General features: G+C 44.1%; 1 protein-coding gene across 17 annotated transcripts in view; it reads right to left on the minus strand.

The window, feature by feature from the left end:
* SLC6A6 (solute carrier family 6 member 6) overlaps positions 1–17,481 on the minus strand; it is a 100,201-nt gene that overhangs the window by 24,105 nt on the left and 58,615 nt on the right. For 16 of the 17 annotated variants that reach the window (XM_065642401.1, XM_065642404.1, XM_065642402.1 and 13 more), the window contains 3 exons: positions 8,116–8,355; positions 7,382–7,516; positions 4,917–5,151 (listed from right to left, as the gene is read on the minus strand). In XM_065642401.1, coding sequence (XP_065498473.1) covers positions 4,917–5,151; positions 7,382–7,516; positions 8,116–8,344 — 599 coding nt within the window. In that variant the 5' untranslated portion in view covers positions 8,345–8,355. Of the gene's footprint in view, positions 1–4,912; positions 5,152–7,381; positions 7,517–8,115; positions 8,356–17,481 lie in introns of those variants that run through there. The other variant, XM_065642406.1, reaches the window with a different exon arrangement.

Raw genomic sequence — 17,481 nt, forward strand, 5'->3', positions numbered from 1 at the left:
TTCACTTAGACAAAACTCCTCCACAAATGAAGCAACTAAACTCTGAAGACTTTCTGCAAGATTTTTTTAAGTCAAGGAGAATTTTGACCTCAGTCACAACAGAAACGCCTTACCCTGAGACTAGAGAAATGAACTTGCTACCTGAAAAACTGTTAATTAAATTCTGTTTTCAGACAACTACAAAGATCAGGCATTTTCCTTCACCTACATCGCGGAGAGCCGAGACCGCAGCGGTCTGGGGTGCCGTACCACGCGTGTGGTGTGCGCGGCTTTGCGATTGGACCCACTACAAGAAAAACCACTCTGGGTTTTTTCCCCATGAATCAATTGCCTTTTTTTTTTTTTTTTTCTTTTCCTACTACCAAGGAAATAATAGCACATGAAGTCACCGATGGAAAATTTGCAATTAGTTTTTGGAAAAAAAAACCTGGAGTGACCATTTTAATAGGAGTCAAACCCTCACCCACCTGCTTTTGTGCCTCTGTTTGCCAAATTCACTCAGATTACCTGTGTGAATGTGTTCTCACACCAAGTGCTTTATTCTCTCTGAACGTGTATTTTGTTATGGGAAAGGACTAATGGCACCAGACAGGGTAAGTCTGCCCTAATCAGCACAGCTATTCAACAGTTACGAGAAACCCCTCGGTAATGAATATTTGGCACAAAATTGCAGTCCTGGTTCACCTGAGCCTCAAGAAACCAGGGAAAAACCCGCTGTGTGTATACAAAAGAAGAAAATACATTTATAAGATGACAAACTTCAGCTGCAACCTTCTGGGGCTCTTCTAAATATAAATGGCAATTTTCCAATGTAAGGGGCAGTTCATATTCAAAAGACAGCCTAGAGAGCTCCCTCTCAGGAAGCCGTGAATAATTAATTGCAAATACATTTTGGAAGAGGGAAGTCTATAGATGCATTCAGCTAAGACTTCTTTGCTTTTTATTAGGGAACTAAAAGCAAATGGTCATCTCACCTAGAGTCTGTCCCGCCAACCCTTTCAAGCTTTTTTGGAGGGCACTCCAGTGGGTTATTAAGAGCCAGATACATTACGTTTCGATGGTGAGGCAGCAAGTGTACGAAATGACGCGCTGGCTTTCCCTATCCTCGGTTATCTCATCTCACAAAGACCGACTGCCTCAAGGAATCCGCTCAAAATTACCAGGGCAGCTTCAGCGTTAAAATTGTTTCATGAGTTCTAACCCAACATATTTTGGCAGCAGAAGCATTCAACCTGGATCTGCGATACCCTGAAAATTCAAGTTCAGGAAGGGGCCTCAGCCAACAGCTCTTCAGTTTTGTTACACAACCCACTGCGGCTTAAATTCAGCCAAGCCCACTCAACTAACTTCACACCATTTATGCACGAAGTTGTTGCTAATTCTGATTTATAGCCTTGATGCTGTCATTAACTCTCACTCATATACAATCGATGAGACAACAGGCTGGGGCCGAGTTCATTGTAAACACGTGCTCTTAAACCTCGTTCAAACATTAGTTTGTTTTAGTGATGTGCAATATGGAAATGTAACAGGAGTCGTAACTGGCCCTAGAACATTAACAAAAATAACATGAGGAGAGTTATGCAAACCTTGAAGGATATTCCAGCTCGTTAATCAACTGAATGCAGAAAGGACCTTTCATACCAGGAAAGGCGACGCACCCTTTCATGTCGGATGGACAAGAATAACCAGTACTAAAGCAGTAAGTACCAGAAGACTATGATAAGGAGAATATGAAACAATTTTTAAAATTCTCAACTTGCCCCAAAAGGCAGAGACAGCTGCCCTAAATATTGTTTAGTTTTTGTGTTGCTCCTTTCGGGATTACGCACCACCAGCATGTGACGGTCCTTCTTGGGATTTGGACAAATAAAGTCTGCTGATTACCAAATGTTTATAAACACTTGGCCAGCGCCAGACAATCAGAGGTTTTGTTCAATCATAATTACCCCATAACACTTATCCCTTATGTACTTGTGTAAGCCTTTAAGGTTTTGGACTTTAAAATAAAATCTTCAGAAATCAGACCTGAAGCATGTGGTACCAAGAGGTAAGTCTCCTGATACAAAGCCAGATTTGCTTAAACCCTTTTTACTGCTGCTCAAGCAAGCATGTGATTTGCACAGAACATTAATTCAAATGAACCGAAATGTCAGGCTGTACTATACATCCAGCCAGGCTGCAGAGGACACATGTTATTCAATGTGAAGAGGTTAATGCATCGATGTGCTCAATTATATCTGGGCAGCGTTTTACAAAGCAATACTGGCGAGGACACTACATAAATGTCCCACAATAAAAATGGCACTGTGTTTCAGAAACCAAATACTCACAAACCCCTGAATTAAACTGGAATTAATTGTGCCACAAAGCAGATGGATGTCTTCAGTTAAAGACTATTTATTGACCTGTCCTTTTGATGCGGGTAGCTGGCTGCCTGGCAGCTGGCATTGCCTGTGATGGCAAAGTACCTGAAACTTGTTGAAATTATTCTTAATTTCAGAACTATGAAGAATAGTAGCATGGCTGGGAGAAAACTGGGGATACTAAATACTCGCACCACGTAAAAGCTACACTACTTTAATTACAACAGTGCTGCGTGATCTCTGTCCTTACTTTAAGATACCAACAGCTATTTTTAATACTTCTGTAAGTGCCATGAGTCCTGGAGGCAGCTCGCTCTGTTAAGGGCAGTTTTGCTCATGATGCAACAGTGAGCTATGGACAGTATGAGCAGTACTATGGAGCCAAACTCCTCCCTAGCATGACTCCGGGGAAGAGTTCAGTTCATGATGTTTAGAACTGTTATTTGAGGACAAAAGTTAAAGTGGCAGCAAAGCGCAAGGAGAGTTGCCTCCACGAGCGCTAATCACTGAGCAACCTTTGCTCTGGCTGAGCCACAGAAACAGCATGGCAAGGGGAAAGCGCTGTGAGGACTGAGGATTTTTCCTCCAGCCTGCCTAAACCTGTCAGGCTGTGCCTACAGGACTGTTTGGTTCAGCTTCCAGAGGAGTTTTGAGGACAGAAACTTGATTTTAGAGGAAACTTAGCGAGAAGCTCCAACCCAAATATGGTCCCATCGTTCCCCCAACCCATGGACAGCCTGCCCTGCCAGAAGGCCCTGCACCACATTCCTGCCATGTCATAGCCCATGGGAAGCTCTGGCACCCTTTGAGGTCCTGGAACCCCCACTCTTTCTTTCACAACCCCTTTTCCAACTCCCAGCCCTATCTCCTTCTGCTGTGGTATCTTCAGTCTGTTGAAGTGGATGTGCCACTTGGGGTCCCAGGGAGACAACCTGGCCCATAACTCTGTGCGTTACAGGAGTAGAAGTTTCTGGGGCAGTAGGACAAGCCCATGGCCATATCAGGAGGCTCCTAAGCCCACGGTGGCCATCAGGTACAAGAGGACCTGTGAGCAAAATTACTGCACAAAATCAGAGATGAACACAGCGCTGGGAGAACAACTTTATTTCTAGGGCAGCACTGCGGACCCTTGCTTCTTTGAGAGGCCTTGAGGAGACCTTGGAACACCCTACCAAGCCAGCCACTCATTTGGTTTCAAGGCCCTCAATCCCAAAGTTATTGTGGGACGGTCCACAGGAGTGAGAGTTGCTTCCTCTTCTTCTGCAATTTGCCTCCAAGTTCCCCTAAAGTACCCAAAGGTATAATTTAACAGATATTTCCAACTCTCTCTTTATTTACAAGGGAGGAAGTCACCTGGGAACGTATCTGTGGCTCGATGAGGAAACGCAGGGCTCATGGCATGGTGAAAACAACTGCTCTGCAGCCTGCACCCCGTCTCTCGCACCAGTCACCGGTGCCTCTTGACAAACTGCTTGTCCAAGATCCAGTCTGCCCTTTGTATTTTGGCTCTTGTGTTGCAAGTTTTAGCACAGTTCATAAGAGCATTTTTTTCTAGACCTAACGCATGCCAAATATCTTCAGCATGAACATCATTCCTGCTGGGGCTATTGGCTGACACTTCTTTTTAAAAATAGAGAAGTAGGTACAAGTTGACCAGGGGACCAAACTGGACTTTAAACACGCTGAAAAAGCCAAGCTGGGTCAGAAAATAATTCTACTCTTAAATGACCATCTGAGCAAGCCAAGCCAAAACAAAACAAAACAATCTTTCCAAGCTATTTGTAGATCCTTTGGATTTAAATTTCCCTACGGGTGTCTTCCTCTGCTGCTGTTTCGACACCTATATAAACACACAGAGATTTGAGGTCATGCCCTTTCAGAAATCAGGTTATGCAATGTAATTTAAAACTTGAAAAATAATAGAAATGGGAATAAGAAGCTTAGGCCTGATGAAATTCAGGCATCTGGCAAAACCAAGTTTCCTCAGAGTTGTGGAGAAAAATGATGTAACAAAGATGACCTGAGAAACCTACAGTATGGTACAATATTCAACACCTTTGTCAGTGTTATTGCTGAGATGAATGCTTTGCTTTGTTGTCAGACGGATAAGAGATGTGCTACAGCTTCACAAAGTGTGCTGCAAACACTAACAGCTGGGGAAGAGGCAAAGGCAACCACAACGGGGGTGATTTGCCACTTTTGCTGTTGTAAATCCATGTTACCAGGGCATCTGAAGCGGCTTGTTTCTGTTCTCGTGCTGCATTTAGAGAATCCCAACCTCGAATGAAACAAGTTTTCTTCCAAAACAGAAGTTACACTGGGCTTTTAGGGCTCCCTGCATGCTCTAGAATGAACGTGGTTATACATCTAACGCCTTCCTCCACAGCCAGTCTGTCTCAGGACGGGGGAAAACCAGTAGCAAACACCAGTCAAACAACTGACATCCAGTTTTCTTTTCCTGTTTAACATTCCCCACAGGGCTACCATAAAATCTGACCTCTGGCGCGCCAATGAAGTACCCTGAAGGCACCACGAAGAGGGGATACTTACTCCCAAAACTCCGTGACAGGAGAGGTGAAGTTAGTGGCATTCAGTGATATCCAGAGCGTCTTGTTCTTCCTGAGAGTGTCTTCCACGCAGGTTGGCGTGTTCCACTTCTGGTGGCAGTGTGCCCAGGGCAGGACGCTCTGGAACGACTGGAACAGGTAGTAGAGCCCCCAGGCCAGGATCACGATGTAGTACACGTTCAGAAGGGACACAATCACTATGGAAGCATAACCAATTCCTGGCGAGAGGAAAGAAATACGTGCAGGCGTGACAGATGCTTTTTGCTCGGGCGCCTTGTGATCTCATGGAGCTGCTGCATCATGGACTTGTATCCTGCTCTACTGCAAACTGTTGGAAGCTCAACTCAATCGCACGTAAGCACAGACCTGCCCCCGCCTCTGACTAGCACTGGCACTCAGGGCTGAGCTCCTGCCTGTGGTTTGCTGACAATGCAGGGGAGGTCTGAAGGGTGTCTACCCAATTTAACACTAACCTCGCTATTTCAAGTTTTATTAGAGGGAAGTCAAGGCACCATGCTTTGCTCACTCGGGAGCTACGTCACCCCACTTCCTGGGCAACCTCATTCTCACCACACTGTCCCTCAACCAGCTCCCTCGGAGGCAGCTCGGCTGGGCAACCTCTGCACCACTCGCACTGAGCGACCGGCTCAGCCCAGCCGATGTGCAAAAAAACGAAAGAAAGAAAAAAAAAAAGAGACAGTTCTTGAATGAACTAAAAAGGAAAATTCCAAAGCCATCAATGTGAAAGCTGCTGTTTCTGCCCCAATTTCACTTGTGCAAAGGAAGCATGATATTTGTAGCTGTTACGATTAATTAGATCAATGTTTAACTCTGCTATCAGTATTTGACGATTAAAAATGTTCCCGGTTTGTTTTTAGAAGCAGGGTCACGGGCAGATAAGGGTGAGTCCTAGACAACTTCAGGAGGTGGCAGAATGCTGTTCCAGTGGAGGTTTTAACTAAACATCACAACCGTGCTCCTGAGTCTGGTATCTCTCTCCTAGCTCGGCACTTCAGCTCCCGTGGTAGGTTCATACTACTTCTCAAGCCAGCAGCAGTCCCAACTTCTTTAAATACGAAATGAAAGGACTCTAAAAAATCCTCTTTACTGAAAATCTTCTAGCTCCAAAAAGCTTACAAAGTTTGCCATTTAGGAATAACAGGGAAAAGAAGATATTTCCTTTAAAAACTTAGAGCAGTCTCTTACAAGAGGACCAAAGGCCTGTGAGGTTCCCTCTACCGTCACTCGGACAGCTACCCCAGCACCTGGGATGCCTGCCTCAAATTTTATAGTTACAAATCTTATTGCAACAATATTTTTTTACCACCAGACATTAATTTTATGTCAGGTGAAAACGAGAGCAAGTGCTATTTATTCTGTACAGCTGCATTTCATTCAGGATATACAGCTACTCATATTATTAGAGCTACAATTTCTCATTATGGATGCCTGAGAGATTGGTATTTAAACAAGGAACATTCCTTCCTCCTCCTCAAAAAAAGGCTTCATAAAAGTGGGTAGAGGAGTTAAGAAAATGGAGCTAAAGCAGCACAATTGTATCAGCTTCAGCAGCATTCCGAGGACTAGGTGGGAGTGTGAGCCACAGAGAAAGCCCTCACTTCTGCCTGGGGTGACATAAGGGGAGAGAGATGCCTGAACAGTGACAGAGCTAGAGACACTTCAGCGTGACGTGCCGGCTCTTTCCAAAAGAGATCTGAAGAGTACCGCTCTGTTTAGTATAATTATTGCAAACGATTCTGCCTGTGCTGTCTGCCTGTAGAGGTAATCTACAAATAAGAGTCACCCTCAGTAGTTTTTCTAACCTGTCTTTGATTTTTCATTCTAGGTAACTCACAGTGCAGCGTTCATACAATTCATACAATTCGTGTGAGTGGTGGGTGATTCTTCATTTGCTGGCCAAGGCCCTTGAATAAAGCCAGACCAACACGCCTGTTTGCCAGGACTGCTCAGTTACGACAAAAGTCCTGTTCCCGAATCCGACCACAAAGTCCCGTCCAGGTTGTGGCTGTATCAGTGACAGAGGGATGATGCCAATGATAAGCTTTCACATGGCAGAAGGAGTTTGATTTCCAGAACAGAATAATATTTTGAAAATGCTTTCACTAAGGTCACGTAAAAGGCTCTAGCCTTCCAAAACAGCACCTTCTCCGATACCTGTGAACACAACATTCAATTGCCTTTTTAAGGCATAATATGCAATTTCTTTCTTGCTTATCAGCAGTTCTGCCAGTTAACAAGATGATAACATCAAAATCAATACCTTACTTTGTCCTTCAGACTCTCTGACTTCTACCTTTCCAGGAACCAATATCACACCCTCAGTTACTACAGTAAATAGCTGAATTAATGGACATGAGGGGAATAGTGTTGCTGCGTATGGTTTACAGAGGTGTCTTTAAGCAGTAAAGCACAGGAAGACGTACTAACCGGTGAAAATAGGGCAGATCTTTTCCCAGCATGTAATTCCACCTTCAGAGGTATACTGTCCTAGCACCACCTCCAGGAAAAATACGGGAAGACCTCCCCCAAACAGGAAAATGAAATAAGGTATAAGAAATGCACCTGTTGAGAAAATAGAATAGTACAAAATTGAGATGGAGTGACTTTACACAGGATAGTCTAAAAAACGTTAACAGACATATATAAACAAATAAACATATTTGATACCTTAGTATCAGTATACAATAGTTTTATTCTGGGGTATTCTCGCTCATATTCAAGCTCTGTAAGCAGAATCGGTATGTGAGGCTGGAAAGGGCATTTTCTTACCTTTTTAAAGTGAAAATCTGCAATAACAATGGGGTTGTGCACATAACAGTTGCACATGGCTCAGAATGCTCCTATTCCGAAATGCACTGGTCTGAAATCCTACTGGTCTATATTAATAGCATATCTTTTGGTTAGAACTCAGATTGAACCGTAGCAGAAGTAAAAGAGCAGGAAAGGTTCAGTAGTATAAAATTTTAAATTGCTGTTGTTTTTCCACAATTAATTTTTAACCAAAATTATTAAGTAATAAAACGATCTCTCCCAAACACTGGTGAAGAAGGCGGAACACAGACGTGTGTTTATTCTTTCTAAAAATGGCATGAAGGCACTGAAAAACAGTAAGCATGGGGCAGACAGATCGATTAACGAGAACGAAATAAAGAAAAACTCACCTCCGCCATTTTTGTAGCAGAGATACGGAAACCGCCAGACGTTGCCTAAACCAATAAATCCACCAGCCACGGAGAGCAGAAAGTCGATCTTGCTCGCCCACTTCTCCCGCTGGGGTGGCTTTCCTTCTGCCTCATCCTCGGGCCTTGTCCCCGGGCTCTTGCCGGGGGAAGGTTTGAGGATGTCCTTGTGGAAATCTTTCAAGCACTGAAGCTTTTCCTTTGTCGCCATATTTCTGCTTTCTACATAGGAAAAAAAAACAAAACAAAAGAAAATACATTGGGTTTATTAAAGAGTCTTTACTGGTAGAGCGCTCTAGCACTGTTCAACCAAGCTCAGTTCCATAAAAAGCAGTGCTGTTTATCCAGCTGAGTTGGGAAAACACATCTGCTGCCTTCACTGACCACGAGAGACAAACCATCGCTGGACTCTGTGGTCACCTCTTTGTGCCCAATACAGTGTAGGGGACAGCAAAGGTTTGTCACCGCTGCCTACGTGCTGGCTGCAGACAAAAGGCGTATAAAGACCGTACGCTGCAGCGGCAAATGGTGTTACTGAGCAAGTGTCTCCCGCCGCTTCCGTGCCCATAATAAGGAACAAATCACTGCATCTGATTCCTTCTCAAACATTTAAGTGAAATACAGCCGAACAGTAAATCTCACCTTTCCAGATAAAACCCATTCCTCTATTTCCCAATAACCTGAACCATCCTGTGTCATTTATTGCCTGCGATTTCCTTTCCCTCATGTACTGTAAAGCTTTCAGAAAACTACACATTCATAAAAACTGGAATGGAAAGTCATTTGTCCTAATCAGCCTGCAGGAACTGAAGGAATCTTTTCAGTTTATTCCATTTTCATAACTGCACTGTTTTCCCTTGGGATCAATAAAGGGACAGAAATAAGCCTTTATATTCAATTATTGTCTTATACACACCTATGCAATTGAACACTTTGCCAAGAATGATGGCTCCTTAGTTAATTAAAAAGTCAGTGGCATGAGTCATCTGATGCAAAACCCAAATTATATTAAATCATAGCTGGTTTTAACATTTATACATATAATTAATGATGTTCAAAAATCATAGATTGTGTAAAAATAATAACAGAAATAATTACTCTAAGAAGCGCCTTTTTATCCCAGATTTCCCAATGAAAACAGTTTTGGACTAACTTTCAGTTTTTGTGTTAACTTAGACCTCAGGCATACGAGGCCAGTCCACTCCCCACGTAACTCAGGTGACTTTAGCTGGATCTGACCAGTTACTTTCGCATAGTGTTTTGATACTGAAAAGCAGGTGAAATTTTTCACCAGAACCAGGCAAACCAGCAAGTTTATTCCAGACCACAACCATTCCCTGCTTATACTTGTCATTGTGGGTGCACGGTCATAAAAAAAAAAACATGCTACAGATTATCTCATTTGATAGCTGCCAGCCTCCCTCATACCTGCCTGCTGGTTTTGATCTCTAACCTGATTTAGCTTGTGGCAGTGACCTGAAACCTGAGCTGACATTAGCTCTGCAGGAAGTTTTTAATCCGAACATGACTTTTGAGATAGATATGCATCACCCTACCTGTAAATCTTTCCATCCACCACGGAAAGTTTCAGAAGGCTAACATTTCTGCAAACCACAGCAGCTTGATATTCGCCCCACTGACACATCGGTGGCCTTTGCAAAGCACTTATTGCGACAGCAGTCACCTATCAGGCCATGATCTAAAAAGGGACTTTAATCTTCACAATGCTAATCTTTATGACTTTCTACTGGTTTTTAAAAAAGGCTACTGCTGACTGCATGGATATGAGCGACTGCAATGCCTCCTGGTCAACAGCAGAGAGAGCTCATAGCAGGAGAAAGGTAATCATAAAATCAGAGTGGTCTGGGTTGGAAGGGACCTTAAAGATCACCTAGTTCCAGCCCCCCTGCCATGGGCAGGGACACCTTCCCCTAGACCAGGTTGCTCAAAGCCCCGTCCAACCTGGCCTTGAACAATTCCAGGGACGGGACATCCACAGCTGCTCTGGGCAGCCTGTTCCAGGGCCTCACCACCCTCATGGGGAAGAAGTTCTTCCATATATCTAATCTGAATCTACCCTTTTTCAATTTAAAGTCATAACTCCTTGCCCAACCATTCAATGATCTCACTCCAAGCCCCAAACAGGTACCACTCTGCATCATCCTCTGAAGTAATCTCTTGAGGGAGAAAAAAAATGTATGTGGGTGCAACCACTTATCTTCTCAGAGGTTCCTACAAGGTGGCTGATGTCCTGCTCTCATTGCAACAGCAACCGGGCACGGAGAAAGCCCCATTTCACTTTCTTTTGCTATTTGTGCTGCCCAAATCCCCTATCTTTCATCTTACAGGAGAATGTCATAACCATCAGGCAACAGGCTATTCTGGGCTGAGGAATGGAGGGCATTTGGACTGTCTCTCATGGAAGCTGTTCTTCACAGGGGTTGCTGAAATACTCATCAACAGAGGAAGAAAATGCGCAGAGTTAAGTCACACCTAGTGTTTAGGGAACGCTCTTGTTTTCCAGACAATTTTTCAGTGAACAGGGACAGCCATAAACCTGCTTAAGAGGGCGCAGAGATACATAGATTTACAGAGCCCTGCAGGATTAAAGTTTGAAATAGGAGCTTAACTGCTCCCCATGGGGATTGCTACTGGGAATACTCCAAAAGAGAACACTGGGCACACAGGCAACCTTTATGTCAAAAAACTCAGAGGACCCATGGACATTAGCCACCTCTGAGACAAAAACAGTCTTCCAGGATTGTAATTTTTTTTTTACAACCTACTTTCACCTCGTGACACAGAGTTCTTCATTTTTCTGCCAGCTCTAATCTTCTTGCCTGCGGATTTACTTTGACCCAGGTGTTAGTCAGTTCTACCCAGAATCTGCAAGCCTGACCAGCTGATTGCATTCTGTAAACCCAAACTGACCCTGGGACAGAGTGACCACCCTGTGGTTTGTCCTAACTACTCCCACACGGTGTGAAATGGCATCTTTTCAGCCTCCTACTTCGTAACTGTGTGGGACTGTGTTGTAAAAAGGGATTTCTAATCTGTCTGAAGACACCCCAAATCAATGGCCACGTTTGAAAACCTAATTACTGAGTGTAAACTTTGTTTCAGCCTTAGCTGGAGTGTGAAGATGGATTGTGATCTTTGCCTTAACCCGCAAATGACAAATCTTCAAGGTCACGCTTGCTTTTTGGGTGGCTGTTTCACCGTACGGGTGCCAGGAGATGGACCACCACGACTTCGTCGCAAGTCACCAGCTCTAGCTGGTGGGTCCAGTACCTATCCAGCACCTGCCCAAGTCAGTAGCAGCCCAGTCTTTCTGTGTATATCTTATCTAGTCCTGTTAAAATCCCAATTGTGTTTCGAGGGCCGGCAGCCGTGGCTGGCAGGCACGTACCGTTGACCAATACCATAGGAATTGACGCTAAGTGGCCACCTGGGACTGCGGTCCCAGCCTGTGTCACGTTCAAGGGATGTCAGATTTATCCCCCTTCACTGCCAACCATTGGTGTCCACCCAGCCATTCCCAATTACAGGAACTGTCTACAAAGGCTGCAAGGGTGGGGGGTACGGGCGATTCTCCTTGGCGAAGAAAAGCCAAGAAAATCAAGTTTGTTTAGTGAAAGGCATTGTCTTTTTCCTTAATGGGGCTGGAGTTTCATTTCCTTCAGTTATGTCCCACTGGGTGAGGTTAAAATGGCTCTTAAGGGAAATAGTCTGACAGAGATGCTGAAACAATATGTTGTCACCGCCCAGGTCAGAACCAGAGAATAATAGGTTATTTTTACTGTATCACTTAGTGGGGATGGTATCCGAGATCTAAGTCCATCTGATTCCCCCAAGGAAATATATTGTAAGAAAATGCTCTTACAACCACACAGTCCAAGCCTGAGGTATATGTCTGCCTCCCAGAGACACACGTCTGCCTTCCAGGAACCACATCTCCCTGTGAGAGTACCCCCTCCAGGAAGCTTCGGATGGCCCCAGGAAGCTCTGGCTTCATCTGATGAACTTAATACAGATAAATAAAAAGCAGCAGTCAAGCCTGCCGTTTACAGTGCTGAGTCTGGCCAAACAGCTAGAGCCTGATCCGAAAGCAAGGGGAGAAAGGATCCAGACTGAGCCAGGCCCAGGATGTACTCTCCCACACATTAGTACAAACCCTAATTAACTGAGGATGAAGTTATCGATTGTCAAATCAATGCTGGCAAAATGTGGAAAAGCAGAACAAGGGAGCGAGCACAGGCGCTTTGCATTTCTCAAGCGTCTGCTCCCCGGTATCACCAGAGCACCTTGAGGGCTCCTGTCCTTCTCCTGTCCATCACACATCTACCCCTTGAGCTTGGTGCACAAGCTTCCTCATGTGAAACACCCCAGCAATAACCCAAGCTCTCTCGTTGCCCCCCCGTGACTGATTAGTCTTTGGTGCACAGCTGAAAATACCAAAAGATGAGCCATAAGCAGAGCGCTTTCACAGCCAGCATGGCCTGGGCCATCGACTGGACTGCAGCTACCGCGTCTTTGCACGTACAGCCTGCACCTCGGATAACCCATAGCCTTTAAAAAATACTGGCATTGAAATGTAATCCCTCGTAACGTGCACAAAAATGAGAAGTAGGGGAAGGGGGAGGCACTGGCGAGAGGGATCAGACGAGGAGCGATGCAGATGGCGGAAGGCCACCAGTATGGACAGGACCTGCTTGTTGTCAGAAAAGACACAACTCACATTATGGCTGAACTACCGACTTTTTTTTGACAGACAACCCCTGGATTACACATGTGAAAATACACTGTTCAACTTCTGCGTTGGGATTACAGCAATGATCCGCTCCAAGCTTCTTACAGCCAGAGACAGGCGACCAGCACCTTCCAGAAGGAGCCCCGAAGACAAATTCGTTGTGGATGCTACCTCGCTTAATAATCTTTTTTTAAAAAAAAAAAAAAGTAAAAAGTCAAGTCTTCAAAACAATGTTTTTCCAAATGCTGATGGAAACACAAAAATCAAAGTCCGTCTGTACACACAGACATGCATTTGTCAATATTTACGCATGCTAAAATGGATGCCCTGCCTTGCATCTGAAGATCAGAAACCACAGCAAAGGAGCTACTTCTTTTTCAGTCAATGCATATAAACTTGGAATAGGGATTTGACATACTGAATTTGTAACTATAATCGTAACTAAACATTTGTTTTCTAGCTCCTTCTTCTGTTAGAAAACTAAAAGCAAAAGTACATACTCAAGAATGTCTCTGACCTTGGTGGGAATGCTGCCTGAGAAATGACTGTACAGCTGTACTGCAGATTTTATGGACTATTTTTGCAGTGGGATGTGTACCACCACTACTTTTGCTTCCAAGGACCCTTTTCTACTATGCTTAACCTGTGTAGGTTGTATTATCGTAAGCCTGTCAGTGCTCTGTTCTCCTCTCCTGTCTCAATGGCTTTTGAAAGTCATCTGTTTATCACACAATTAATTTTCCTAACCCTACTTCAGCTCACTGCCTCTTTAAGTATTACCATCTGTCTTATTTTTCTGCCATTTTTCTCTTTTGTATCTTGGAAATTGAAGTCAAAATTCCTCAAAAAAATTGAACTTTCCTAGATCTGCCAATCTATTTGTGGGTTGAACCTTTAAAAAATTTTTATTGTTTTATGTTAATGAATATTTCAAAATTAGCTGCCCTGATTGCTGGATCAGAGCTGTTCTTCAATTAAGCAGCTTTCACTCTGATTGAGAGCAATGGAAAAGCTGCTATTGATTTCAACAGGAGTAGGATCAGGCCCCAAATAAAACTGCATTTATTATGTTTGGCTCATTTCCTAGGATTACTTGGAACTTTGAAAGCTGTAATTCTTGATGTTGACAGCTCTCCCTCCCTCCCGGAGCAGTGTGGTTAAGCCAATCAATACATTATTAAAATAAACAGCCCCTTGATCAAACTTATGGCTTTAGTGCAAGTCTTTCTGATCTGCAGAAGAAAAAGCGTTTATGTTTGGCAGCCCTCAAGGCCACACCAAGTATCCAAAGAGCACCTGACTTCATTTATCGTCTTTAACTCACATCCAGGTTCTTTCTGCTTCATTGAACAAGATACCTACATTTTCTGAAAAAAAATACTGCTCCCTTTATTGCACACATTGCCTCTTTTCTTAAAAATGCCTCTCAAAATTCCCGGAACTACATCTCACTTTCTCTTTGTTTCTAACAGACTCCTCTTTCTTTTTTCATTACTTTTCCCTGGGTATCGGTAGCTATTTAAAGATCTATCCACTTGTCCTTTCTTCTTTCTCAGTTTTCCCTCCAACTTTAGCCACCTCCCTTCTCACTTCTTCTCCTTTTCTTTCATTACTATGCTTTTTTTAGTCTTCTACAATTGACTGGAAAACCTGCTACTGAACATTTTCTAGGAGCAAAATGCAGTCCTTTATAAATCTGAAGTCTATTTGGAAAGGAATGCCCTGGGCTTAATGCAATTTCTTTTTCATCGCTTGTGGTCTGGACAAAAGGCATCTTTTTTTTCCCCCATATGCTTTTCTCTCGCTGGTGTTTCCATTCATGCTCTTCAAATAGGTACCGTGTCACAGCATGGGGCTGTTACAAAATCCTGCATCTTTGCTCAGATTTCGGCAGCAGAAAATCTCCAGTCACGTAATACTCTAGATGCTCATTTTGTTCTGCTTATTTATGTGAAAGGACAAAGCAGCTACAACTAAACCCAGAACAGGAGCAAATTAAAAACTCCTTTCCCATTGTGTGGGGTGGAAAGGAGGAGAATGAACATCCACAAACTCCAGTGGGTTTCAGAGGGAGCATGACCCTGACCCTAAACAGAGGGGCTGAAGTGAAGACGATGCTTCCCAGCCTCTGGGGGACAGAGCCTGATTCCCCAGGGAGATGGTCCCGGGCAGCCCTGGCCCCCAGAGCCATCAGTGAGGAAGAGTGTGGGATGCAGCGAAGCAAGAGGACTGGCACACTGCACCACGATGGTCACAACTCCGTCCTGCCAAAATCCTCTGCGGGCACAGTGTCCCCTGGATCCCAGTGAGAAACCAAGTGTCCTGCACAGGAGAGCTGTGGTCCCCCTGCTCTGTCCCCTCCTCAAAGAGGGAAGCCCAAGGGTGACTCTTGTAAAGAGGACCACAGGGAAGGAGAGCATGAAAACAAGGGTTGGCAGGGAGAACGAAGGGAAACTGCTCATTCCTGGTACACTGCACTGGTAATTATGTACGGGAGAACATCCAGCTAATACTTGGTTTTGTCCACGTGAAGCCAACTGCTGACCTAATTTAATGCCTCCAGGTATTCCAGCTAACGGCCTCCCGACTGCCAACAGCCCGGGAAGAAGCACCAGCTCCCGCTGCCTTCCCCGCACGCTGCCTCTGCTGAACCAGCTCGCCCACTGCGAGGGCGAAGAACCGTTAATTCACAGGGTGACACCACCTCTCAAGGCTCTTGTCTTTAAGAACAAACCCTTAACAAAACGCAGGAGTATATACAAGTGGCTGGGAAAGGTGATGGCTTTCCAAGCGAGATGGGCATTGTTGAAGAAGATTCGACAAACTGTGCACAACCTCGACTCTGATTCAACCACCATGCAGTTATGCAACTTTTGACTAAAGGAACAAGCATGTTCAGATTTTGTTTTCGATTCAGAAGGTCTGCTGTTGAGTGGATAACAATTCTCTAGTAAGTCTTGGTGTTGATTAAACTAGTTCGACTGCCATAAATAAACCACATCAAAATCCGTAAGGGATGCCTCTCATCCTGCTATAAAAAAAAAGCAAAAGCCTTAATGCACACAAAGCTTACAAACTTGAATAGTCAGTGGTGTGCATCGTGCCTATTGAATTTTTTGCATGTGATTAATAACGTATTGATTTTATGTGACACATCTGCAAGGCACTTACAAGATGTTAACGTCACACAGCAATATCCGTGCTATGATAACTGAGCAGTGCAGGGAAGAGAAACAATAAAGTAGCCATTTACTGAAGCAAATGTGCAAAAAAGTGCACAAATTCATTATTTCAAGGTAATTTTTTCTTGCGGGCAAATCATTCCACCTTCACCTGTTTTTTCAGCTAATTCTTAATTTAGCCTTAAATTTTCTCGTAACTGAAGATTACTGTACTTTTTCAGTATATTTTCCAACTAAGTAAAAACCAGATATATATAAGATTATGTGCTTCTGCAAAAACAAGCAGTTTTCCATACTCACTAATGGCTTTGATCAGCTTTGCAACCAGACTGTTGCCCTACCTGCCTAGGCCACCTCCACACAAAGCCGGAGCTGTGTTTATATTGCCTCTATCCATTCATCTTAACTTAAACAATAAGGGATGACGGATTTCTATCCCACCTGTGGCAGCTGTTCAAACATGTCATACCGTACCTTATTCCCACAAATCTAGATCCCAGCACCATCGGTGGAGGAGAACAATCCTTTCTTCTTTTTTGTTTCCATGCCCCATTTGCAGAACACCTGATTTTTTTTTTTATTTCTAGAGAATACATCAATGGAAGGAAGAGTTGTGCAACGGCAGCGTGAGTGGAAAACGGCCTGACAACTTGTACCAGGAAAACAGCTATTACACGCACACGATGGGCAGCGTTAGCCCCATTACAGTGCTGTAAATCTGAGGTTACAAAGCCCTGAGGACAGAGCCATGAGCTCTAAAACTTAATGATAAGAGCAAGTTACTTTTCATTTCAGTCTTGACTTCTCCTCTATGCTGGCAGTAACTACCAGCAAAAATATGACTCGGTGATGGAAATGAGCTGTAGAATTTTAAGATGTGGAGCTAAGGTGGGGCAACGACCTTCTCTGCCGAACCACGGCACTCGGGTGACCACGGCGCTCGCCCGGGGCACCCCTGCCCACACACCTTCAGCTGCCAGAGATTTCCTAAGCACCTTGAGGTTCAATTTACTGCTGTTGTTTTCTTTCCTTCGCGGGAAAAAAAAAAATGGAACAGAAACCTTAAGCCTATGAAGTTTCACACAGGAAATGAAATTGAAACTACTGATAGGGCAGAGCAAAACAGAGCATGGAGGGGGAGGGTTCTGCAGAGGATTTGCTAAAAGAAGAAGTGGCCAAGTTGATGAACAAGCTCACAGAGAATGCAACTTTGCAAAATAGGTTGGTAAACTATAGACTTTCACACACACACACACAAAAAGCGAAGCTGTGTAGACACTATGGTATTCATTGGTTTCATGCAGCTGGTGCCAGGTGCTGGCTTGCACGGCTGGACACGGGTATTTTTTGTTAAATCCCAGAACAGCCTTGGCTCAGGTTCCAGCTGCAGCTCCGTCCTCTGAGTTTCCATGGCCG

This window comes from Caloenas nicobarica, chromosome 11, assembly GCF_036013445.1.
Source record: "Caloenas nicobarica isolate bCalNic1 chromosome 11, bCalNic1.hap1, whole genome shotgun sequence".
NCBI lineage: Eukaryota > Metazoa > Chordata > Aves > Columbiformes > Columbidae > Caloenas > Caloenas nicobarica.